The sequence below is a fragment of the Staurois parvus genome, unplaced genomic scaffold (assembly GCF_062004578.1).
Source record: "Staurois parvus isolate SC_StPar_1 unplaced genomic scaffold, SC_StPar_1.0 ptg000340l, whole genome shotgun sequence".
NCBI lineage: Eukaryota > Metazoa > Chordata > Amphibia > Anura > Ranidae > Staurois > Staurois parvus.
Genome location: NW_028318136.1, coordinates 3,479,268 through 3,506,047, shown reverse-complemented (window position 1 = coordinate 3,506,047; position 26,780 = coordinate 3,479,268). Strand labels below are relative to the sequence as shown.

Genomic DNA, 26,780 nt, shown 5'->3' with positions numbered 1-26,780 from the left:
CCCCTTCCCCCCAGATTAAAAATACTGCTGTTCTGCTCTTTTTCTCCTGATCCAAAGTGGAGGCACTCTAATACAGGAGGCATGTTACTGGCTGAATCACCAGGTGAAAACAGAGGGGGGAAAGCCTAAAAAAAGGAAAACTAATGCAGCCACCACATCAAAAGATTGGTACACTGCAATATATTACATTTTGGATTTTATTGTATTGACGGTGTTAGAAAAGTACATATTGGAATGTACAGGTCCAATATCCTTTCTGTATATTTATGATTTACTGAAACCCTAAATTACACTGATGAACTTACTGATAGCAAGTAAAGCACTGTCTGGAAAGGCAGTGCATTAAATTACTGTAATTGGTCACCATGAGCTCCGGTACAATCATGTTATTTGCACTGTGCTACTTAATAAAGAGCAGTCTGTTAATTCATAAAACTCATACAGAACATATTAATGAATGGGTACTCAATTTAACAAATCATTAGGTCTCAGGTATAAACTCAATCATTTTTAATACCTTATCATTTATTATCATTGTCTCTGGCATAAAAAGGCATTGAAATCTCCCATCCTTCATTGTCTGTCACATCAAGTGCATGATTTATTTTTATTTTTAAACAGCTATATGAAAGTAACACATTTTGGACCCTTTGTTTTGATTATAAAAATTCCACTTGGATTCCTTTGTATAGCTGTTTTAGTTTTTATCCTTTAGAGGTGTTCTCAATCAGTCACAGGCATAAATGCAAATGTTAAAGAATACAGGGGGCAACAAAGAACAGAACTGGGTTACAAGGGCACCAATGGTAATTAATGGGAGTCTGTCCAATAGGACTCACAAAAGGACTGGCTCACCATCATCTGGCCAACCATAAACTTTGATTTACTTTACACTTCGATGATTTGAAATCTTGACATCCAACCATATTCGCTTTTCTGGTTTGAACTGCATGAAATCTAATGCTTAACCCCATTCTTGGACATCTGTTAGACCCCATTGCAGCACCTGCAAGCTTCTGGACAACATTAGCTATAGCATGGGAGTTCAGTTCCACAAAAGATAACATTCAAAAGGCTGGAATAACTTACTATTTAACTTTACCTTCAATTTAAAGTGCAGCTCCAACTGACATGATTTTGTAAGTGGTATGGGGAAATCATTGATTTTGCAAATAACATTGAAAGTGGCCCTTCTGTGAAACATTAACACATTTTACCTGTATAGTCAGCATTGCTCCCCTAGCTTTGTAAAGTACATAAGTGCACATATGTGTAAAACTTTACATGTGTTATGTTCTGCAGTAAAATGCCTGGCACTTTGCTGTGTGAGACCTGGCATGGCACCGTGCCAAGCTGACAACATGGTTCACATGGGATTGCTGGTCATGTGGCATGTGATGTCATCAAATTCCATCCTACCCAGCCCAGATATCGTCAGAGGAAATGAGGGGAAGATAAAACTGGGAAGTAATCTTTCTCTCAACGGGCAAGTATGGCAGCTTTAGAATGCAGTCTGAAAGAAAGCAGGCCATTTGTGCAGTGGACAGTGGCACTAGCAAATCTAGTACATGATAATATTAAGCTGAAATGCTATATTATTTACAGATATTGTTTTTTTATGTGACGTAGTGCAAGGTCCTCTTTATTTATTTATTTTTTTCATAAATGAAAGGGAGAATCTAACTGGTTGTCATGAGCGGTACAAACAGTTCTTCATACAAGTAAGGCCCCATAGTCTTTGTAATCTCAATTACTTCATGAATCATGACATGATCTCTGGAATGGAGTTTCAACATTTGCAAGACTCCATGAAGAGCAATGATAGATACTGTTGCTACAGGTGTTCCCTTAAGATTTAAACTTTAAGAATGGGAGACTTAGAAAAAAAAAAAAAAATTGCCAACAGGTATAGCCAGAAGACACCTTTCATTGCCATCTATATGCCCAAATGCTGGCCATTCTGCACTTCCATGTAGTGATGGAGCTTTCCACTGCACTTCCCCCTCTCAAAAAACACACATTTTTGTTGCCCAGTGAAGAAGCCCATCATAGTGATGGGTTAATAAGATGATATAGGGTTGTCAGGAGCAGCTAAGGCTTGATGCTACCTCGAAATTAGAAAAGCCTGGCATTTGGGAATTGAGGAGGCAATGAAAGCTGTTACAGGTATGTCAGCTTTAAAAAAAGTCCAATTAAAATATTAGGGTGGACTAACCTTGTAAATGATCGCTTTGATGTCTAAACCAGATTGCTTTCAAGACCTTCCTAGAGTCATAGTACCGTCTGTTTTCTGACTTCATATTTGCTGTTATTAGTTGAAATATCCAATCATAGCACAACTGTAATCATAATTTTAGTTTCCCAGCCTCTGAGGTGTCTTAACAACTATACTAATTCATTATGGAGCTCCGTACATCAACAAGGCTTGTTTATTAATACCGGGACTTATTAATTAAATTCACAAATACTGAGCAAAGTGCAATAACCCATAGCAACCAATTAGAATTTATCATTCTCCAATCTGACCATTGTTAATTGAAATCTCATTGGTTGCTGTGAGGAAATGCCCTTTGTACATCATTGCTGATCTCTGTGCTGCCTTACAACATTCCCCAAGTGATGGCAATCATTTGGACATTTAGGTTCCAACAACTTAGCGTCATCATGCTAATGAAATGGTTATTTCTGACTGGATGCTTGGGCTTCTGTATACTGCTCTTTGGCCTTATTCAATAAAGGCCACTGTGTCTGTGTCATGAATTACAATATGATGGGGCGAGACCGCCTGAACTATAATAAATAAAGTTGGGAATATAAAAAGTATTAATCTGACAATATAACTATTTTACATTAATTACATAACATAGTACTGAAATAAATTATACCCTCTCAATGGCAAAATATATCAATTTGGCCTAGTTCTAAACGTTAACCATACCTTTCCTAACTGTCCCGATTTGAGTACCAAATTTTAGAGGTTTAGGAAAGATAAGTGAGGTATGCCCAAATATGGGTATCTTGGGCAGAATGGATGTAGCTCGGGGCAAATCGGGCTTCAAGTGCTTTCATTTTGTAGAACCATTGTTAGGTATATATTAACCAAGAAATTACAACATAAAGTATTACAACAATCAAATAGTAGTTAAAATAAATATATCAGCCAAATGAATTCCTCTTAGAGACAATGGAAATCACCCAAGCCTCATGTCTCCTTCTAAGATGCAGCTTCCTGGAATTAGGGGCTGATTCATTAAAACTGGAGCAAAAGTGGAGCTGCTGTCTGTAGCAAGCAATAACATTTTAGCTTTCAAATGGGAATTGTTAAATCTTTTGCAAAGAATAGTTGTACTTTTTTCTACAGTTTTTCTGCTTTTTTTCTGCTTGGTAAAAAAAAAAATATTAGTTCTGAAATGAGTTAGTGTTTAAACATTTTAGATGTTTTTATTGGTCTCTGTATCCCCATTGGGGGGACCCCCCTCACTTTCTGTACTTTTGGTACTATGACATGAAGGGGGATCTCCTCAACCAGGGCAGCTTTAAAGACCTCAAAGGTGACCTAAAACCTCCCAATGTTTTGGCTGTAGTTAGGTTTCACCTGTCAGATTAAAACCTGATTTGTTAGTAGCCAATGGCTCCTCTTTTCATAACTCAGCCCTTGTGTATTGGACTGGCCTCTGTAGTCCCCAGCTCCAATTTTACTCCAGTTTTCCTAAATTAGTCCCAGTGAGTTCCAAACTGACCTTATCTCATTTTGGTCTTCTTTGGAATCTAAACCCCCGACCTGTAATAAATAACAGACTGGTATATTGTTAGGCTGAATTGTAATTGCTGGAACTACCGTTTCTTAACAGAATTCTCTCCTGCCTCTATTTGGTAGGTCATTGCCTTTGCAGCCTGTCTGAATAAAACACAAATCTCCGGCCAGACGCAAGACCTGCGCACTCACAAAGATGGTGGCAGATCTCACCATATAAATAGTTGCTGGCTCTCAGGAGGTTAGAGACAGAACAATTAACTTTCCTCCTTGCACCCTGTTCTCCTCTCACCGCACTGCCTTATGCTTACCCCCACAGCAGCCACAGTGTTCCCCGCACCAGTGGCACGCCCGTAGTGGGAGGTAGCAGCACATGCAGGGGACCACAAGGGACAAGGCTACCAGGGCAGCCCAGCGTATGCAAAAGTGAGGGTGCCCCGGGTCGCAGGAGCAGGGGTCCGAATACTCGCCTTCTGAGTCTGACATGCAGTGGTACAGTAAGCTCTCAGCACACCACATGCAGGAAAGCTGGTAGACACAACGCCCCATGGGGTCTGGAGCGTCCTGGCACTGCCCTCTACCGTTCTCTTCGCTGCTGAATACGTCTCTGCAATACACGCAGCGGGCAGTGGCTATATCCTCCTCTCCTGCCATGTGAGAGTGTTCTTTAGACTTAGGAGAAGGCGTGCCATGAATCCTACAGGAAGGAGAGGCTCTAGGGTCCTTCAAAGGCCCCTCACTTTCCGCTGTTGTCGTGCCCACCACTGCTGGAAAATGCCTATCCTTGGCTTTGCTCCCGCTGGCTTTTTGGAAGTGGACTCGCAGGTCAGACTTGGGCTGCTCAGGCCGCTGAAGAGCCGCACGCCGGTAATCTTCGTAACCCTTCGACACCCACAGGTCTTTGCAAGGGTTGATGCTCTCCAGCTCTTCCTCGTCATGGAACGATAGGCGCTGCAGAGGCTGCGACTGTGAAAGAGTAGAAATGTTATCATCTCAAACTATATAAAGTGCAAAGAATCATACTTACATAGTTTCATAGTTAGTCTGGTTGAAAAAAGACAAAAGTCCATCCAGTTCAACCATGAAAAAAAAAAAAAAGTTATAATCCTATACCCACAGTTGATCCATAAGAAGGCAAAAAAAACCAGCAAAGCATAATCCAATTTGCTCCTGCAGGGGAAAAAATTCCTTCCTGATCCCCCGAGAGGTAATCAGATATTCCCTGGATCAACTTTACCTATAAATGTTAGTATCCAGTTATATTCTGTGTATCTAAGAAAGAATCCAGGACTTTTTTTAAGCAATCCACTGAGCTGGCCAGGGCCAACTCTTGAGGGAGTCTATTCCACATTTTCACAGGTCTCAACCTTTCCATTCCAAGTAAACCTTTCCATTCCCAGAAAATACAAAGTTGTTTATCCACTTCAGCTCTGGAATATTTTACCCCCTTCCTGACCAGGCCATTTTAACTGGTGATTGCACAGTCATGCAATGCTGTATGCAAACAAAATTTACATTTTTTTTCAGACAAATAGAGCTTTCTTTTGGTGGTATTTGATCACCACTGGTTTATTTTTTTATTTTGTGATATAAACAAAAAAAAGACCAATAATTTTGAAAAAAAACCCAATATTTTTTACTTTCTGCAATAAAACATATCCAATACAATTTTTAAAAAAAATTTAATTTCTTCATAAATTTGGGCCATACATATCTTTGGTAAAAAAAAATCCCAATAAGTGTATATTGATTAGTTTGCTTGAAAGTTATGTCTACAAACTATGTAATGCTGTACATACTGGATTTTTTTTTTTGTTTAATACCAGTAATGGCAACGATCAACGACTTATATTGGGACTGTGATAATACGGCGGGCAATCTGACAACAACTGACACTTTGTGGGAACCGACTAACTACTACTGCCATCTCAAGTGACACTAATACAGTTCAGGCCATCTTTAATATTGATTATAACCTGAGCAAACATTTTCTTGCCCCCCACCCATGCAATTTCGCTCTCCACCCCAACATCCCTGAAAACAAACAAATGCACACATGGACTTATCTAAAAAATCTTATAATGTAAACATAAAGAACTGGTCCACACTCTTTGATTGGTCCAGGCTCACTGATTGGTTTCTAGCGGTTACTGCACATCCTTACCTCTCACTGATTGATTGCTAGATGTCACTACACATTATTACTGCTCACTGATTGGGTGCTAGAGGTTACTGCACATCATTTCCTCTAACTGATTGGTTGCTAGAAATTACAGCACATCATTACTGCTCACTGGTTGCTAGAGGTTACTGCACATCATTATCGCTAACTGATTGTTTGCTAGAGGTTACTGCACATCATTACTGCTCACTGATTGGTTGCTAGAAATTACAGCAGATCACTACTGTTCACTGATTGGTTGCTAGAGGTTACTGCACATCATTACCCAGAAATACGCCAGCAAACACCAATTCAAAGAGTCAGTACCATACTGAAACATCAGAAACATGTCACAAATTACAGACTTAGCAATCACATGCAGTGCCAAGCTAACAGCTAACAAAGCCAGCATACTACTCTCATGCAGTAAAAAGGTCATACATTCCAGAGATTAATCAATTATTCTACCCCTTTACAAAACACTGCTTCACCCTCATCTGGTATAAGCAGTTCAGTTTTGTTCGCCAGTCCTCAGGTATGACTATTTGAGTTTAGCAATGTAGTAAAGGGCAACAAAATGAATAAGGGGGATGGAGGAACTCAGCTATGAGGATCGATTATATACAGTAGTTTATAATTGTTCACTCTGAAGAAGAGGCGCTTAACGGGGAAAGATTACAATATACAAATGTATCAAAGATTATATATATATATATATATATATACTGTATATATATTGTGGGAACTCGCATCAAATTGTAGATCTCTTTTAAAGCACAAAGCAACTCGCTTCTTCTTTTTAAGGGTTTTTTAGCCCAATTTTATTGAAAAGAAAGTTCCAATAACATGTTTCCCACGCAGGGGTTTTCACCATCAAAACAAACGAAAATATTCAGCCTCCTGGCCCTCTTTATCAGCCCTGCTGGTTAGCAGTACCTCTAATTATATGTGTCTCCCAGACCACTGGCTAGTCTCAGCACACAGCGTTGGACTCCTTGGATGCACACAGCCTCCTTCCAAAAATATGGCTTTTTGCACACAGCTGTCAGCCACTCGCATACAGCTAGCAGCCCCTGGCTGCTCTGGATTCCACCTCTCTTAGGTGGAACCCTCCTGACTCCTGGCAATGGCCTCCTGTCTGCCGGGGTGGAGCCCTCCAACGCACACAGCCGTGGAGTCCTTGGTCCGCATACAACCGTGGAGTCCTTGAACCGCACCCAGCATCAGTCTCACACAGAGACACTCATTTAAAGTCCTGCACACACCTGTACCATTAGTGTGTTGGCTGCTTTCAAACTCTGGACACAGGATTGGAGATTTCTTCCCTCCCAAGACACATTGAAATCTCCAAACTACGGAGCCCCATCCATAAATAACAAAATCTGGAGAAACCTGCGACAGAAGTTTTCTCCACTCAAAATCTATGCTCCGCAGTTCTGCACTCCTCACATGTGCAGACCCTGTGTCCATTACATGACCACTTCTACCTGCATTTATCCTGTGACAGGGCCCTGCACTGTTACAATATATATATACATATATATATATAACTGTGATAAGCTGTTTACTCAAAGGCAATGGTAGGCAACCTTTGAGAGGTGAAGATCTACCTAAACAATAAGGAAGCAATCAAAGATCACCTGGGTGTAGCACCCTTTTTTTAAAGGAATTAACTAGCAAGGCCTAACTAAAAGGGAATGTAAAAGAAAAATTAAAATGAAGCCCCACATCATTGCTAAGAGGCCCAGATACAGTTTTTATCAATAAAAGTCAGGGGGACAATCCAAAAAATGTGATATCTGGGCCTTTTAGCAGTGGAGTTGAGTTTCAATTTTCATATTTGTTACATTACACTAAAAGCCAAGGAGACAATGGAGATCCACTGGGGTGAAGAAGCTGCCTGTCCGAGAACCAGATCATTCACATCAAAATCAAAACGTTAAGATAAAAATTTAAAAGAATGAAATAACACTATGGGTCCGGTGCTATTTTTCCACTTTCCATTAAAAAGTGGATGAAGAAATGAAGAAAAATTAGCAAAATACAAAAAAACAAATGTTACTGTAAAAGTATAAATGTAGCCTACCCTAAGTGTATATGCACATTTGGAGCAGAAAAAATGCCAGAACCTCTGGCAGAAAAAGCGGCGTAAAGAATGGTCATAGTGGCTCATATTTCACAAGAGTTTAAAAGAGAAGTAAAGCTTTGGTTTTTATTGGCAAATCATACTTACCTAGGTGAATGCAGCATCAGCCCGATGCTGCATCTGTCGTCTGCCGGCTCTAAGTGTGAGAATTCAGCGATCACATGAACGCTGATCGCTGAGTTCTCACTGCCACTGTGAGCAGAGTAGTGACAGTCACACAGTAGCAGGTGGTTGAGGGTGCAGGAATCACAGATGTTCCCACAACCACTCGTGGCCAAAACAAGTGGCTCTGTAGAGACTCGCGGAGCTGCCATTCATTCTTAAAGGCATCCACACGCATTTCAACCCACAGTGCATCTGCGGGTCAGCAGGGCAGAGGACAGGAGTTACAGGGCAATGGATAGGTGGTAAGTAGGGCAGAGGACAGGGGGAAAAAGGACAGTGTACAGGGATCAGTGGAATGTAGCACACTGTACAGGGATCAGTAGGGAAAAGCACTGGGTGTCACCAGGGCAAAAGACAGGGGGTCAAGAGGGAAAAGTACTGGGGGTCAGCAATGCACAGTAAAGGGGGTCAGAAGAGAGCAGGCCACAGTTCAGGGGGTAAGGGCAAAGTGGAGGGGAGTCAGGATTGAACAGTACGGTGGGCGGGAAGGCACACACCAAGAAGGTTGGGAGGGCACAGTAAGGGGGGTGGGAAAGCACACACTAGGGGGGTCAGGAGGGCACAATACCGGAGTGGGGTGGGCACACACTAGAGAGGATCAGGAGGGCACAGTACAGGGGTTAGGTGGGCACACACCAGGGGGGCAGGAGGGCACAGTACGGGGGTTAGGAGGGCACACAACAGGGGGGTCTGGAGGGGAGAGTACATGGGGGGCTGAAGGGCACACACCAGGGGGGATCAAGTGGGAACAGTACAGGAGCTGGGTGGGTACACACCAGGGGGATCAGGAGGGCACAGTACCGGAGCTGGAAGGGCATACACCGGGGGTGGCAGAAGGGCACAGTATGGGGGTCAGGAGAACACACACAAGGGGGGATCAGGAGAGCACAGTACAGGGGCTGAGAGGGAACACACCAGGAGGAATCAGGAGAGCACAGTATGGGGGTTAGGAGGGCACACACCAGGGGGATCAAGAGGGCACAGTATGGGGGTTGGGAGAGCACACACCAGGGGGGGGGGGCAGGAGGGTACAGTATGGTGGTCGGGAGGGCACACACCAGGGGGGGCGGGAGGGCACAGTATGGGGGACATGGAGACACACACCAGGAGCGTTGGGAGGGCACAGTATGGGGGTTGGGAGGGCACACACTAAGAGGGAACAGGAAGGCGCAGTATGGGAGTTGGGAGGGCACACACCAGGGGGGATCAGGAGGGCACAGTATGGGGGACGGGAGGGCACAGTATGGGGGTCAAGATGACACACAACAAGAACATTGGGAGGGCACAGTATGGGGGTCAGGAGGGCACACACCAAAGGGGATCAGGAGGGCACAATATGGGGGTCAAGAAGGCACACACTAGGGGGATCAGGAGAGCATAGTGCAGGGGCTGGAAGCGCATACACTGGGGGGGAGCAGGAGGGCAAAGTATGCAGGTGGGAGAGTACTCACCAGGGGGTTCAGAAGGGCACAGTATGGAGGTTGGGACGACACACACCAGGGAGGATCAGGTGGGCACAGTATGGGGGTTGGGAGGGCACACACCAGTGGAATCAGGAGAGCAGGGTACAGATGGGAAGGCACACACCGGGGGGGGAGAGGGGCACAGTACGGGAGTCAGGAGAGAACACACCAAGATCAGTGACAATCGTTAATGAGCCCAATTTCAGTGAAAAAGGAGATGCCATCTTCCCATTTGTCAGCAGGCAGCATTTCTATGCTAAGCTGCAGTAACTCAACAGACTTAGCATAGCGGCGCCTCTGGACACCGGGACACACTAGCTCAAAACAATTTCTTCATAAATTTAGGCAAAAATGTATTCTGCTACATGTCTTTGGTAAAAAAAAAATCCAACAAGTGTATGTTAATTGGTTTGTATGAACGTTACAGCATCTACAAACTAAAGTATGGTATATATATTTGAAAATGGATCAATCCTGATATACTGATGGCATTTCATTTCATTTCTTGAGGCCCTAAAATGCCAGGACAGTACAACCCCCCAAATGGAAAGTAGATAGCCTGTGGTATTTAGTAAGAGGCATGGCAAGTTGTTTTTAAGTTGTAATTTTTTTGAAAATGAAGAAATTAAATAAAATGTGTTTATTTTTTTCTCAACGTTTTTACATACTGTCACCAGTGCAGTATAACGTCACCATATGACCGGTGTGGTGGTGATCAGGGATACTACAGGATGACATAAGTCTGCACTGGCATAACAATCTGCGCAAAGACATACCTGTGTAGTGGGACTAACTGATGGACCAGAGGTAAAACCGAACTCTTCAGAAACAGGCGATCTCACATAGCAGCTGGAAGATGACTCGCTAGTGACAATGGTAATATGTTTTGGTAACATTTCCTTCCGGCTGTTAGAAGATGATTCACTGTCTGTATGAAGCTGGTAAAGTGGAAGGTCAAGAAACAAGAGGTGAGTGTATCAGAAGAGGACACAAGGCTAGTGACATTGAGTTACAGTTCATAGTTCTGACCAGGGGCAGACTGACCATTTGGAAACTCGGGCACTGCCCGAGGGCTCGGGGTCAGTAGGGGGCCCCATGAGATGCCCCTGGTACCTTTTTCATAGGCTTTTTTGAGTTTGGGCAAGGACACAGGGGCCCCATGATCCCCTATTGCCCGGGGGCCCCATCTTAATGCGTTTCACCATGAGAGCATGATCACAAGGATAAGGTAAGGTACATAGCATAATGGTGAAAGACATTAAGAAATTGTGTTTTTTTTGTCCTGTGAACCCGGCCAACTGTCTACTTCTTCTTTTGGAGTTTTTCCATCATTTAGCCCTTTTGGGGAGAAATCTGTTCAATAACTACCATTTCTGTAACTTTAACTATTGATGTCTGTATTCTTGGCCTAGTCCATCTTTTGGCCACTACTAGAGCTAAGAGAAAGCTGTTGGGTCCGTTATTGTTTTACCCACGCAAGGCCATACTTCTAAACTGGAAATCTTCTTTGGCCCCCACTCTGGATCTCTGGATCTCTGGAAATACTTGGTCAATGCAGCAGTTATTCTATATAAATTCACTTATGAATCCAGAGGTTGTCCAAAAACGTTTTCCAAGGTATCCTCTTCTACTACTACCTCTGCTGAGTTGACACATTAGTGTCCTTTTAATTTAGTCAGGTTCCTCCTCTTAGCATTATGGCCCTATTGGAGAGCTTAATAGTATAAGACTTTAGTTTGATTCCAGTTATTTTTTCTGTTTATTATGTTTTATTTTTTACCTCCAGCCTAGGTATGACCATTAGGCTGTGTTTTATACACTTTTACTTACTTAAAAAGGAATAAAAAGTAATTTGAACTAACAACTAAGAAATTGTGGTCTTCTTGGGTGGAGACATCATGCATTCAGTAGTTTTGCTGACAACAGACTAAAATACAAGGATGAGCATACTGGAGTATAGAATGCAACACTTAGTTTTTTGCATCTTGGAATTTTGCATGGAGATGGGTTACAGGAATAGTTTTTACTATTATGGGCTTGCCATCACTTTCTCTCCCTCTGAAAATGGTTTGTAAGACAAAAAGAGGGAGTGATTCTCCCCAGAAGGGATACAGACAGTAATAAATGCTGATGGGTTCTAAGACATCTCCACTCTATCCAAAACTAACAAAAATGTATTCATTTTGGTGCTTGTGAATTATATAAGGAACTTTCTTTTCTATTGCTCTTGCATAGATGTATTTGATTGGACACTAAAAGTAGAGTGGATCTATTATTAAAATTTCCACTTCACATGAATCAATAGCATAGATGTCATCACTGCAAAATCTTATTAATTTAAGCAAAAAGCACCTCTTTCTTGCAATAAATAAAGATGCTGTTCCATCTTGAGATCTAAACCTTAGGCAGCCTAGATCGCATACTGTCTAGTTAACAGGAGCATTGCACATTGAAGTGCTTCACATCATCGACAATGGACTCTGCAGAGTCTATTGCCTTTGGAAAGAGATGACAGCAAATGAGGTTCTATGGTTCTACACTACTAAAAAAAGAATTTTTATTTTGATCAACTTTTGCCCACTCTATTTAAAACTAACATCCATTTCTTAGTTTACTGAGGTACACAGGATTAAGAGACAATTAGGTTATACTGCCACCTACACAAGGATTTGGACACTGGCAAACCAACAAAAAAACCCAGCCCAATATAACCCCTTCTACTCACAGTATGTCTCAGTTTTGTAGAAAATCAATGCCAGTGTAAGATCATAAATACATAGGGGTGAAACCTGAGTCCCTCAATGTACTAAGAAAATGATTTTACAGTAAGTACAAAAATTCAACTCTCTCTCCTGTTCACTGAAGGATCCAAGAATCAGAGACAATTGGGACATCCAAAAGCAACCCAAATGAGGGGCGGGCAACAACAAAAACAACACTAAGAGGCACACAACAACTGAAACAAAACTAGGGGCTGCCTGAATGACTTTATACCGAAAGCTTGCATTAGATGAGGCCAGGAACACTTGGTAAATCTTAGTTGGTGGCCTTGCAAATCTGAGACACAGTCGTTTAACCTGGTGCCGCCTGCACAACACATATGTGTGGCAGCAAAAGGGCAGGCTTTAATTACATGAAAATAGGTTCTACTACCTCCAAGTGTTATAATGCAGCTTTATCACCAGTGCTCTGGCAGAGGAAGCTGACTCCTCATCCACAAGATCTGTATGAGCAAAGAAAAGCCGTCACTCCGGTGTATACTCTGCAACCTTGTGTTTATTGGTGGGTAACAGATAACAGCCACAAATGTCAACGTGTTTCAGTCAAACTGGCCTTTTTCATGAATAAGGCCAGTTTGGCTGAAACGTGTTGACATTTAAGCTGTTATCTGTTATCCGCCAATAAACACAAGATTGCAGAGAATACACCAGAGTGACGGCTTTTCTTTGCTTATACAAAAGTGTAGGCTTTAAGGCCCACACACCGCACATATGCGTCATTGGGAGGCCGATGTTTCGGTACTGAAATTTAGTTGGCTAATTAATACAATACACCTAGATCTGGAAAGGGCCACAATGCACAGTGAAGTGCCCTGAGACACTTTCCAGTCTACCCCATAATCATTCTGTCCAGCAGGGTCTAGGTATGGCCTGCAAAGCTAGTGGTGAATATAGGCGATCTGCATAGCTGTGTATAGAGACCAGCTCAAGCAGTGTATAGGGAGATGTTGATTAAAGAAAACAATAATGGTGAAAAAAAAAATAAAAATGGCAAAATTATTCTCAGCTATGAAAAGACATCCATTCTCCTAGGACACTAGCAAAAACAATTGTGTCATGGGACTGGGAGGGGTTATATGGGGCTGGTCACTTTTTTTTTTGTTTGCCAGTGTCCTAATCCTCCTGGAGTATAACCCAGTGGTGTATTTAGGTTTTGTGCTGCCCTAGGCAACACATAAATCGTCTGCCACCACGGGCACCGACCCACACCCCCTTTCCCCCTCCCGCAGAGAGAGCCTGACATTGACCAACAAACCCCTGCACCCCATCTGGGAGAGCCTTCCACTACTCACCCCCCCCCGGCAATAGAGAGATACTCATCTTAACAGCTCTGGACATCCCTGGGAGCGAGAGCCAGGCTCTACATACACCATCAAACAGCCCACAGCCTCTCTTGGATCCCACCTGGTTCCCATGGTGCGCGTGTCCCTTCTTTCATCCCTTCTTCTAGGGGGAGGTGCTGCCCCCCTGAAAAATGGCGCCCTAGGCAAGTGCCTTGTTTGCCCTGTGGTAAATACACCCCTGGTATAACCCAGTTGTCTCTGAATCCTGTGTGCCAGCTTTAATTTATATTCAATCAGGTCAGAAGTTGCACTACATAAATGATAGTAAATCTAAATCTAAATTTGTAACAACGTGGTCAGCTTTTTTGGTAAAAAAAGCTCTATGCCGAATGGGAATCCTGCTTTGCTGATCGTCCAAAGGACTAACATAATTGACTTTCTTGCAAACACTGGCTTAAATGTTCTTGGGAATAAGAGATCAAGTTTTTAGAGAAGGAATGTTTCATGTTGTTTGCACTCAGGACTCCTTGGATTTGACGCAGGGGCACATACCTTTAGAGGAATCTCTTTGCACCCCACATACCATGACTCATTGGTTTTATGCTTTGGGTGCATTTCAGATGACAATATGAACTTTTATAGATTGTGTATGGTTTATGGGTTTCATCCAAGCTTCTGCATCCCATATTTTGGAGCCCTCACTATATTTGTTTTTAAGAAGGAGTTAAGCCAAGCATTGGGTACATTTTCTCACAGGCAGCACTATACCTAGGACGGCGTTGTGGGTGGGGTCTGCCCCAAAATACAGCCAGCTGCAGGGTGCCGTGTGAATGTAGGCACAGTCGGACATATTAATATTCTGCCGGATAGCTTCTGCACATGGCCAGATTTGGAAGACTGCATGTACATTCCAATTTCCAGCTCCAGATCTATGGTGGCATTGTGATCTGTTGCTCGACAGTATCTGCATAGTTCTGGTGATGATGTCACCACACAGACATCAGCATGGGTTGTTCTTTTTTGGTATGTAGCGTGCCTTTAAGTGTCTTTTACTCAATAGCTGGAGTAACAGATATGTAAATGTTCCCTGCCACACAAGACCAAGCACCCCCATTGAGGGTTCAATGCTGGTGGCAGTCAATGTTATTATTTGGCGATAAAAACGAATTTTAATTTCCATTGAATTTGTTTATATACTTACTGGCATGACATCCTCCAAAGCTTGCGCTTCTTCCCGAGAGGTAGAGGATGATGATGAGGATGTTGAATGTGACAGAGAGCCTATTGTGAAAGAAGATAGATTTATCCTGAGACCACAAGTTGACAGTTGTATATGAACAGACAGGTATGCTAGGGTCAGCGTGAGGCCTACATGGATGTCCTATGGTCCTTGGATGGTTCCCCAAGACACTACTAATATTCATATACTGTATCTTCTGCCAGGTAGATCTATTAGTTAATGTTCCAGCGCACTCTTTATAGCAAGGCCCTGATGATCTTTTTTCAATAAGAAGTAGAGTCAAAGCTATTTTGACAGCGGGCTAGAGCTAAACATCACAGAGCCATTCCAGACCCTGAAAAGATCCCGACCATATGATCAGGATCCACCCAGATGTCTGATGCAGCACCTCGCTCCCTTTCAACAATCTGCTGAGAACCTGAGCCAACCCCACCCTCTCCCTCACAGCCCAGCACTCCAGCGAGCTGTGGAGGGGCACAGCATAGACCCAGAGACTGACAGTCATACAGGGTGAGGGGGGAGAACTGAACAATCAGCAGTGTTTGATAGCTCAGTTCTTCCTGACGAGCCAGCAAGGGACAGATGCAGCATCAGATCAATGCTGCATCCACCTATAGTAGGTGAGTATAAATGTTTTTTTTTTTTTACAAAGTCCATACTTCTCTTTTAATTCGATTCCCATGTTTTCTTTAGTTCAAGTGCCCTACAATTTTCCTATGCTTCCCTTCCAGCCTGTTTGAACAGGGTTTTCTGGGTGTCTCTTGGCAGGAATACAGCCTCTTGTTTCTCAATTTAAGCTATGCCACACAGTGCAAGAAACTGGAGTAGGGGAAGATAATGATTTCATAGAAATAATAATCACTATAAATGGTTTGGGTGTATGTATTAAGATGTATGTCACCCCTTTATGCAGAATTAGGAATGTAGGCATCCCTGGTGTGCAAAATTTCAGCAGCTATCAGCAACCATATGAAGTGTAGGGCAACTTTGTGCGCAGAATCAATGGATGAGTGAACATTAGAAGTGCTGTAGAAGTAAGTTGTACCCTGTGTCTATTTTTAAGGGTCCTTTTTCACATCTAATTGGAGAGTACCTTTGAACACAACTTTCTCATATTTGTTTCACTAAATTTTGTTCAACACCTAGATGCCAGCTATTTTGTATCTATTGTACCCTAATAACATGGTGCCACCAATGAAGGACCATTGTGACCATAAAAAAATCCATATGAACCTCAACACTTTTTCTTGACTTCAAAACAAACCTTCTACGAGTTCTTCCATGGCAGCTTGCACGCTCCTCTCAAATGTTACAGCATCCGCCGGACTCTGGAAGGTCAGCCCAAACTTGTTCTCCTCGACTTTCCAATGATGGAAGATGGGATTGGCTTTATTGTACACTAGGCCCTTCTTCAGGACACACTCGAGGATAGTCTGGAAAACAGGAAACATGGACAAAACTCATCACCTACTAATTTTTCTACATTTATTCTCTAGACCAGGGGTCTCCAAACTTTCTAAACAAAGGGCCAGTTTGCTGTCCTTTCAGGCACATTGATGCCCCTGTATCAGTGCAGGAGTAGACAATGTTTCAGACATGGTAATACATTACATAGCATAGTGCCTGCATTAAACAGGAGGAGGAATAGTGCCCTTACATTGGTATTAGTAGGAGGAATAGTGCCCCATCATTGGAGTTAGTGGGAGGAACAGTGCCCCATCATTGGAGTCAGTGGGAAGAATAGTGCCCCATCATTGGAGTCAGTGGGAAGAATAGTGCCCCATCATTGATATCTGTAGGAGGAATAGTGCTCCATCATTGTAGTCAATGGGAGGAATAGTGCCCCGTCAATGGAGTCAGTGGGAGGAATAGTACCCCATTATTGATATCAGGGGAAGGAATTGTGCTCCATCATTGGTATTAGTGAGAGGAATAGTGCTTCATCATTGATGTTAGTAGGAGGAACAGTGCCCCATCATTGAAGTCAGTGGGAGGAATAGTGCCCCATCATTGACATCAGTGGGAGGAATAGTGCTCCGTCATTGCAGTCAATGGGAGGAATAGTGCCCCATCATTGATATTAGTGGGAGGAATAGTGATTCATCATTGGTATTAGTGAGAGGAATAGTGCTCCATCTTTGGAGTCAGTAGCAGGAATAGTGCCCCATCACTTTTATCAGTGGGAGGAATAGTGCCCCATCATTGGAGGCAGTGGAAGGAATTGTGCCCCGTCATTGGAGTCAGTGAGAAGAATAGTACCCCATCATTGATATCAGGGGAAGGAATAGTGCTTCATCATTGGTATTAGTAAGAGGAATAGTGCTCCATCATTGGAGTCAACAGGGGCAGGAATAGTTCCCCATCATTGGTATTAGTGGGAGGAATAGTGCCCCATCACTGCCACTAAACTCTCCTGGAACAAAATGCTGCTAAAAGCCCATGTGTGCATGGACACATAGGATAACATGCAGGGGAGTTTAAAGGGAGGGAAAATAAAATGCCTGACGGACCCAGCAGTAGCTTCAAAAACATCCAGTGTGCAGAAGTTCTGGAAGATCTGACATTTCTGCCAGTACCCTGCATGGCCACAGAAGCACACATTAGCCTCAATTTGGTGCCAAACGGCCTTTATAATGAGGCTCATCACTTCCTCAAGTTGCTGGATGATCTCTAGCTCCCCGTGCCCTGTTCCTGTTTCCTGTGTTATTGTGATTTCCTGATACCGACTCGGCTTGCTCTTGGACCTGTCTACTCTGCTTAACCCCTGATCTGACCTCGGCTTGGCTTATGGGTACTCTCTCTCTCGCTCCTCTGTGTATGACCTCGGTTATCCCATCTGACTACGTCTGCTCTGATTCCCACCTGGTACCTGACCTTGGCTTGAACCAACTACCCAGTAAACATCTAAATCTCGGAAGGGCTTACATACCACGCACAGGCGCCTCCTGTCTGCAGACCTATCTCCATGTACCAGCTATGCTTCTGAGTGGACCACCAACCAGCACTCCTACAGGCGACCTGTGCCACTTTGGGCCTAACTCCCGCTGTCCCTCCCACTCTCAGGGGAGCCTGGAACTTAGCCACAAGGGAAGCCCTCTCTCCATTGGCCTCCATCACCAGGTACGTGATACAGTGGCAGTTAGTCAGCCCCCCCCCCCCAGTGTCGTTATACCAGCTGCAGTCCCCCGATAAGTCTTTGATCACCACCATTACTAGTATAAAAGTATAAAAAAATAAATAAAAATTCCAATGTATATATATATATATATATATATATATTTATATATATTACCATTTGTAGACCCTATAACTTTCACGTAAACCATTTAATATACACTTTTTTGGGATTTTTTTTTTAGCAAAGACATGTAGCAGAATACATTTTGGCCCAAATTTATGATGAAGTTTCATTTTTAAAATTTTTTTTATTGGATATGTTTTATAGCAAAAAGTCAAGAATATAGTTTTTATTTTTTCAAAATTGTCATTCTTTTTTTGTTTATAGCCCAAAAAATAAAAAACGCAGAGGTGATCAAATACCACTGAAAGAAAGCTCTATTTGTGGGAAAAAAATACATATATTTCATTTGTGTACAGTGTTGCATGACTGCGCAATTGTCAGTTAAAGTAACGCAGTGCCGTATCGCAAAAAATGCCCTGGTCAGGAAGGGGTTGGGGGGTGGTAAATCCTCTGGAGGGCAAGTGGTTAAAAGTCCCAACAGGTCATCAGTTTAGAGTTAACTGTGAATAATGGGACCTGTCCCCCAATTAAGCTAATAGAGTGCAGACTGAACCCCCCCAGTGTCACCAGTACCTGAAAGTGATATTTTACACGTTGCTTTCAGATCATTAGCAGGAAGGGAATATCAGCGAACAGACATTCACTGATCTCCCTCCCCTCCACCAGGCATCACCTGCCATAGCAGGCAAATGAGGGGGACCTGCACTTACAGGGGTGTGTGCCTGAACGCCGGATCACTTTCATCTGACAGCTGACAGTCAGCTTGTCAGTTTTACACACCTTCCACCCATCACACTGACAGTTGCGAGGGGAGTATAATTTCTGCAGCGGCTGCAAAGCAAAACACCATGGCTGCCGCATGTGTACATCCCTGGCCGCTGCCTTTGCAGCTCAAGGTGGAGCTGTTGAGGGACAGTAGAAACACCATCAGAATAAGTATAAATCAGCACACGTATATATATAAAATCCTCAGAAATCCCTTAAAGTCATATCAATATCCTTCCCCTGAAGTACTAATAAAACATATATTCATTGACTTAAACCCAAAAACCCACAATTATAGTGAAAAAATCAAGACCCAAAGAGATTACCCAAAAATAAAAAATATAAAATATATATAAAAAAACAAAAATAAAATAAAGTCCCAATATGCAAAGTGTCCAAATAATGTGTCCAAACAAAGATCAATTTCTTGATAGGAAGACGCTTCCTACTCCACTGAAGAAGATGCAAATCAATCACAGGTGCTCTTCAAATACCTCAAAAAACAAAATCTCAACATAGTATATTACCTTTTAAATCCCAGAACTAAAGTGCCACACGTGTATCATGCAAAAAAAACACTCCAGTGTCACAGCACTCATGTGAAAAGAAAATTAATAAATATCACTGCAAACTATATATAAAGTGCATAATTACCCTATAATCAACCACATATGTACAGAGTGTCCTTAGATTGGTATCCTCTTGTTCCTCAGGACCTCACAAACAGACCAGGAATCAGTATGTGAATTATAATCATATATAAAATTTATTGTAGCTGGAATCTGTTTGTTTTAGGGTATTTTATAGAAACACCATCAAGTTTACCACCCCTTGACTACATAAATGAACAAGCCCTTATACATTGGTTGTACCTTACTGCTTCTTTTCACAATGCAAGTCTAAGGGCTCATTCAAATCTATGCGTTTTTTAATCATGCATGTATACAGGTTAGCCACTGATTTCATTAAAGCGGAGTTCCACCCAAAAGTGGAAGCTCCGCTTATTTGTCTCTTCCCTACCTCTACTGCCATATTTGGCAGCTTTTGGGGGGGAACAGGTACCTGGTTTTGACAGGTACCCGCTCCCACTTCCAGCTCAGTTTGCTGCAGCACCCCCTCCTTCCTCCCACAGTCTCCTTGTAACCTTCACAGAAAACTGCCGGACCAATCAGGATGTGCAGCACGACTCACGCATGCGCAGTGGGCACACGGCTGTGAAGCCGCAAGCTGTCACAGCTTGTTGTCCAGAGTTTAGATGCCGTCGCGTGGAGAGAAGAAGGGAAGAAGGGATGCTGCGGGTGAGCACATCACTGGACCCTGGAAAAGGTAAGTGTGTGTTTATTAACACCTTCCCGCTCGGCCTATAGCAGATTGATGGCCGGGTGGGACACTCCTCGTTGTGACTGGGTGTTATATGACATCCTGTCAAAATGAGTCTCTCACACGGCGCGATCTGTCACCAACTGTGTCCACGGGACACAGCCAATGACATATCACTACACCGACCTGTTTCCAGTGTCATGTGACCGCTGTGGCCAATCACAGCAGATCACATGTCGATTGTATACAATGGATGGCTTTCTGTCATGCCATCCATTGCATACAATTGTGTTGTTAGCTGTGACTGGTCAAAGCAGTCACATGATGCAGACAGAGCCAATCACAGCCCATCTGTATCATGTGATCAGCTTTGCCCAATCACAGCTAATCACAACATCAGTAACAATGATTGCAAATATCAATTAAATACATTGGTATTAGCAATCATAATGTGTTAAAGAAAAAAAAAATCCTGATCACTTGCCCAGAGTAGTTCAATGTTACTATGGTAACATTGTATTGCTTTGGTCACAGTGTGCTGAAAAATAAAATAGTAAAAAAAAAGAAAAAAATTTAATAAAAAATAAAAAAAAAATAGAAACATTTGAAAAAAAAAGTATTATTATTATTTTCACCAAAGAAATGTAGCAGAGTACATTTTGACCTAAATTTATGAAGGAATGTTTTTTATTTGCAACATTTTATAACAGAAACGAAGAAAAGTGCGTTTTTTTTCAAAAGGCTTAGGTGTTTTTTGTTTTATTTAGCAAAAAATAAAAACCCAGTGGTGATTAAATACCACCAAAAGAAAGCTCTATTTGTGTGAAAAAATGAAAAAAGTTTCATCTGGGTACAGTGTTGCATGACTGTGCAATTGTCATTCAAAGTGCAACTGCGCTGAAAACTGAAAATTGGCCTGGGCAGGAAGAGGGTATAAGTGCCCGGTATTGAAGTGGTTAAAAGTCAGCAGCTACAGTTTTTGTATCTGATGACTTTTAATAAACACAAAAATGTCTGGAACTCCGCTTTAACGCCACTTTGCATGTATGTATGGCATCAAGGAAGGTTGTAGAACACAGTTCTTATGTTAGTGCAACAAGTGTCGAGGGGCGTATAGTAGAGAAGTCATCCAAGATGTGCCATAACAACACACATTGAACATGCACCAATAAATGCATCACAATGCCAATACCATGTCAAGCCAGCCTAATGTGGCCACACACTGGCAGATTCCTATATAAACGTTTGTATAAAAAAAAATCAGATTAGTACATTCAATAATGCCATCAGAGACCTGATGAATGTCATTCAAATGTACATCAAAATTTGCTTTTCACATTTGATTTTGAAATTAATGGGATTTCCAGAACAAAAGTCACATTCACTGTTAGGGTTCATGTACACTGCAGCTGATAAACTGACGTTCAGGAGCTGTTCAGCTTTTTTTTTCAGCAGCCCCTGAACTCTCCCTAGTGTTTTCCTATGTGTCCATGTACACATCTTCATTTACAGTCGTTTACAGGCATTTGAGTTTACCGTCATTTTTTTGAACGCACCAAACGTGCGTTCAGCAGTCGATTTTATCAGCGTTTCAAACACAAAACGCGGCTAAACGCGGCAAATCGCATTTATAGACATTTGCAGTTTCATTTTTTTTTAACTCCTCCAGTTCCCAATGCTGTCCAGAGCCTTTTTTCATCATGAAAAATGCATGCAAAGCATTTTCAATGTGCTCAGATGGACAAAACACTGAACACAGGATGTTCCTACCAAGCTTGTCACACATTGTAATGACCAATTCACACCTCAGACCTCTCCCACCCTTGGAAACAAAATATATGTTAATGACCATTCACACCTCAAATTCCTCATGAAGACCCCCTGCCAGGTGACCTTAATGACTCCCTCCACCAGTCACCTGTCCCACCCTTGAAAACAAAAGAAATGTTAATGAGCAACTCACACCTAATTATCTCAACATATACTGCTGTCTCTGCTTCTACTCTCTGTATTTCTCTGAAACAGTCTGAAATAGTTAATAATTTACCACTTTTCAGCGCATTCTGGGCATTTGGGAGGTTCTCCTGTTCTCCTGTGCTTATCTTTAAAAAACGCTTCTAAACGCAAACGCACATAAACGTGCATAAGCGAATTATGCAAACGCAGCTAAACAGACATTTTTTACCTACGTTTTCCAGCAGTCAGTTTCCATCATTTAGAAGTGTCCCGTGTACATGGGGCTTTAGAATTCTGTTTATTTGAGAAATATTTCCATCCTGCTCCTTCAATTTTGCTTGTGACTATGGTCAGGAAACAATCGGCGACTGCACTATTAGCAAATCAAACAAAAAAGTAAATTCTACTGGTGTATGGTTACCCTTAGACAGAGCTAAACTGGTTGATTAACTGTTTCCCAAAGCAGTTGCCCTGAAAGATAAACGTCACAGTTGTCTGTGCTCTCAACCGAACTGTCATGCCATGAAATGTCTGGTGTCATAACTGATCACATGTGCAGCATCATGGCATCTGCAGATCAAACAGAGCCTAGGATGGTTGCTTCCTTGGCTGCAAAGGATAGGAGGGTTTAGTTCTTTTCAGTGGGTTTAGTTGTGTTTTAGGTGTTTGCCGACGCATGCATACAACACGCTTCCTGCGTAGTTGATAACTCATCTCACCAGTTGTTCTCCATAGAAAAAAGCTAAATGAATCCAATACATAGTTACATAGTTAGTCTGGCTGAAAAAAGACAAAAGTCCATCCAGTCCAACCATAGAAAAATAAAATAAAAAAAGTTATAATCCTACACCCACAGTTGATCCAAAGGATGGCAAAAAAAACCAGCAAAGCATGATCCAATTTGCTCCTGCAGGGGAATTCCTTCCTGATCCCCCGAGAGGCAATCGAATATTCCCTGGATCAGATACAATACAGAGCTCCCTCTAGTGGTTAATCTAATTATTAATCCAATAAAACTGTGGAAGTACAAGGATAACTAGAAAAGCTACAATTTCTGGGGAAATTGTGTGAAGTGTTCTTGCCTCCACCAGTAGTCTACAACTGGAGTGGGCGGACTAACTGGGTGGAGTGGCTTGAGTAACTGTTGTGTGGTTGGAGTGGCTGGAGTAACTGTGAAAAGGTTGGACTGGGCAGAGTAACTTTATGGAGTGGGTTAAAAACTCATGCAGCTCACTCTACAGCAAGGGCAGAGAAGAGCGGTTAAAAACAAACTGCTCCAACTTGCTCACTTCACTGGCGGTTGCCATCTTCAAACGGTTGTTGTTTAAAAACTATAAATCCTACAATGAAGAGCTTTATATTGTGAGAATTACAAGACCCAGACCTACATTTTGATGCATAGTATGTCTCTGAAATATTAAAATAAAGGCACAGTGGCAGTTTAGAAATTCCCCTTCAAATTTGAGGTGGCTAGAGTGCAGTTTCAATGAATGTCAACGGGCGGCGTGAGTTGCAAACAAATGGTCATATTGTGAAAACTATCAGGACTATGGCATAGCCGTGGACATTTTGAGTGGCAACAGGGATAGCTGAACGTTTTGATATAAGATGTGTGTAGGAGGGCTTGAAAATGAGAGAGTGATGGCAGTTTAGAAATCATGTCCTGATTTTTCAGCTCACACTCTAGCTTTTGTCAGCTCCCACTCTAGTTTTGAACATTCCGCCATTCATTCCTATGGGACCAATTTCACCACAAAAACGCTGATATTTTGTGAACCATTTGGCGAAACGTTCCACAAAGTTATAGCACACCAATCGGGAACAATCCGCACGTTTCGGTATATTACTGTCTATGTAGTGTAAAAACTGTGGGAGGAGTTAGGGTGGTAAATTTGGCTATAATAATAAGAATATATATGTGAGATATCAGTAAGTGGTCTGCCATGCAAGAACACTTAATAAATGCAATCCACCGCGGATCACTTTTCAGAGGACAGTAAGCATTACCACCCATATAAAAGAGCCCTTATACTTCCCTTCAGCCTGATCCAGTGAGCTTCACTGTGCAGTTCCCCTCTGAAATGCACAGTCTTTCCTCTAAAATCTGGCCACTCCGGAATGCGCATGCGCGCCACAACCCTGCTTATTCCTTTGGGAAAACCATATTCAAAGCAATCACATGACACCACGAGTACAACCTTCCCATGGCAAGCCCTGCGGCTTTGTGCGGGGCCACACAACGAAGGTGGCTGGATCAGGGCTGAAGGTAAAGCTGGTCATGCATGTATAGATTTTCATTCAAGAATTTTTGTTTCAAGAATATTCGTTTGATTTTCTAATCATTAGTGGAGTCAAGTCAATGTTTGTTTTCAACTGCAGTGATGGGAAAATTTGAAGGGGCAAGAAGGAAAACTTCTCCATCAAACAAAAATTTTCAGCCAGTATATGTGGTTATCGTTCAGAAATTACATTCATTTTAAACTCGAATGTTAAAAGTAAAAGACAATTTTAGAATTAAATTTGTCCATTCACCAAATGTTCAAAGAATTTTCGTACGACTTTCGTACGAATATTCTCATCCGAAAATCTACACGCATATGGCCAGCTTAAGTAGAGTATGGGCAGCACTCAGGGGAGGTGAAAAGAAATTCTTTTTAAAAAAGGGAAGTAAAACCCTGCGGTTGAGCCCCATTTTTATTGCTCCTTCTTTAGGTGTGGAGGCAATGGCTGGGGTTGTATACATGCCTTGCCTGCAATGCCTTGCTTCTGTTACTGTCATTGGGCGAAGAACCATCCGAGCGTGACACATTCAAGTAAATGGGGCTGCTCTGCAATCGTCCCGGTGCTCTAGTGTGGGGTTCAAGGGGTTAAAGCAAGTGTTGTACCGCCTCCTCACTGCCTGTCAAATGCTCTCTGAAGAGTGATCCAAATGTGGATTGCTCTTCAGAGATCAAAGCACTTGTGAAAGAGACCTATTGATCTGTTCCCTTTCTGTTAAATATACCCTGAGAAGTGTTTTTGACATCAATTGGATAAGTACAAACAATACCTTTTGATCTTGCAAGAAATCCAGAAAACCTGTATTTCAAGCAGTCTGCACAGGATACCTCTGTGGACTACAGAACACCCCCCTCTTTGTTATGGAGAAGGGGAAATGTTATGTAGGCTTAAGGGCCATGACAGATTAACATCAACTTTTTGGCAGCAGGGAGTGGAAATGCTTGCTTGCATGTGTCGCATCTCACCAAGTGGATGAGCAAGTGATCACTTGCTCGCTGGAAACTCGTACTGCGCGGCTCATCCAGCCATCAAAGGGGAGACACAAGTAAGTGAACTCTAGCCCTCCCTTCAGTCTTGTACAGTTGTACAGCCTCCTTTCCTGTTCTGAAAATGCTTACTCTGATTCAGGGGCGGACTGACAACTCATGGGGGGGGGCAATAGGGGCTCATGGGGCCCCTGTGTCCTTGCCCAAACTCAAAAAAGCCTATGAAAAAGGTACCAGGGGCATCTCATGGGGCCCTCTACTGACCCCGGGCCCTCGGGCAGTGCCCGAGTTTCCAAATGGTCATTCTGCCCCTGCTCTGATTTCACTGCACACTGTGATCTTCTCACAATAAGCATTAGGAGCTGCAACAAGTCAGAGCCCACCTTACTTCCCAACTGAAAAAGAAATCCAGTATCATCTAGCTCTTTCCTCCCCACCCTTATTATTCCTGGCCCAGTCCTTTCATTTATAGCGCCCTCCTAGTAAGTTAATAGTAGAATCAGGTACATGTAGTTTTTGGTTCCTCGTTAGCCACTGGAACAGAGTTTGATGGCTGTTCTGGGTCCTGCTGGTTGCAGGCTCAACTACTTCCCCCTGTATTCTAGTAGGTACTGGAATATAGTAGGTTTAAGAGGCAGACACTGGGCTGAATTAAGTTCTGGAATATGGTGAATTGGAAGAGGCAGACCCTGGGCTGAATATTCATACAGCCTCAGCCAATCCCTTGTCAATGAAGTGACCAGCAGGGGTCTGAGGTGTGTATAAATAGTCTGGGGCCTGAAGCAGCAGGATCCTTGTCCTGGTGGATGAGACGCAACCGGAAAGGGCTGCTGCCCCTCTGGGCAGGTTAGCTGAAGACTGCAGGAGATTCAGTAAGGTCTCAGCTCAAGGATAGCTGGGGGGCCTTTTTGCTAAAACTGCTGAGGACACTTGGGAGAAAGTCTGCTGAGGATTCTGCCAGGAGGCTCACGGTACAGGGTCTGGCTGGTACTGGAAGGAGGCATCCATGCATACAGGGACACAGTTAGTAGAGGCCTGAGAGAGAGATCCTGGAGAGATTGGTGCTGTTTAACCCTTTATGAGAGACTGTTCCTGAGTTGCTGGCTTAGGGCTGCTTCCAGAGTGAGAGTCTCCTAAACTATATGTCCATGCTCTCTTATCAAGTTCAATCTGAGGAGTTTAGCTATTAGCTGTTGAGCAGAGGCAAGAAAGTTTACTTCCCAGACTCGGGAGGAAGACC

General features: G+C 42.8%; 1 protein-coding gene across 1 annotated transcript in view; it reads right to left on the bottom strand.

Annotated features, from left to right (window-relative positions):
- Nucleotides 1-504: 504 nt before the first annotated feature.
- LOC149456957 (sprouty-related, EVH1 domain-containing protein 2-like) overlaps nucleotides 505-26,780 on the bottom strand; it is a 74,227-nt gene continuing 47,951 nt past the window's right edge. Inside the window, exons 3-6 of the mRNA XM_089684246.1 lie at nucleotides 16,257-16,425; nucleotides 14,954-15,033; nucleotides 10,466-10,627; nucleotides 505-4,720 (exon numbers count right to left, since the gene is read on the bottom strand). Of these exons, the coding sequence (XP_089540372.1) occupies nucleotides 4,043-4,720; nucleotides 10,466-10,627; nucleotides 14,954-15,033; nucleotides 16,257-16,425 (1,089 nt within the window). The 3' untranslated portion in view covers nucleotides 505-4,042. The remainder of the gene's footprint in view (nucleotides 4,721-10,465; nucleotides 10,628-14,953; nucleotides 15,034-16,256; nucleotides 16,426-26,780) is intronic.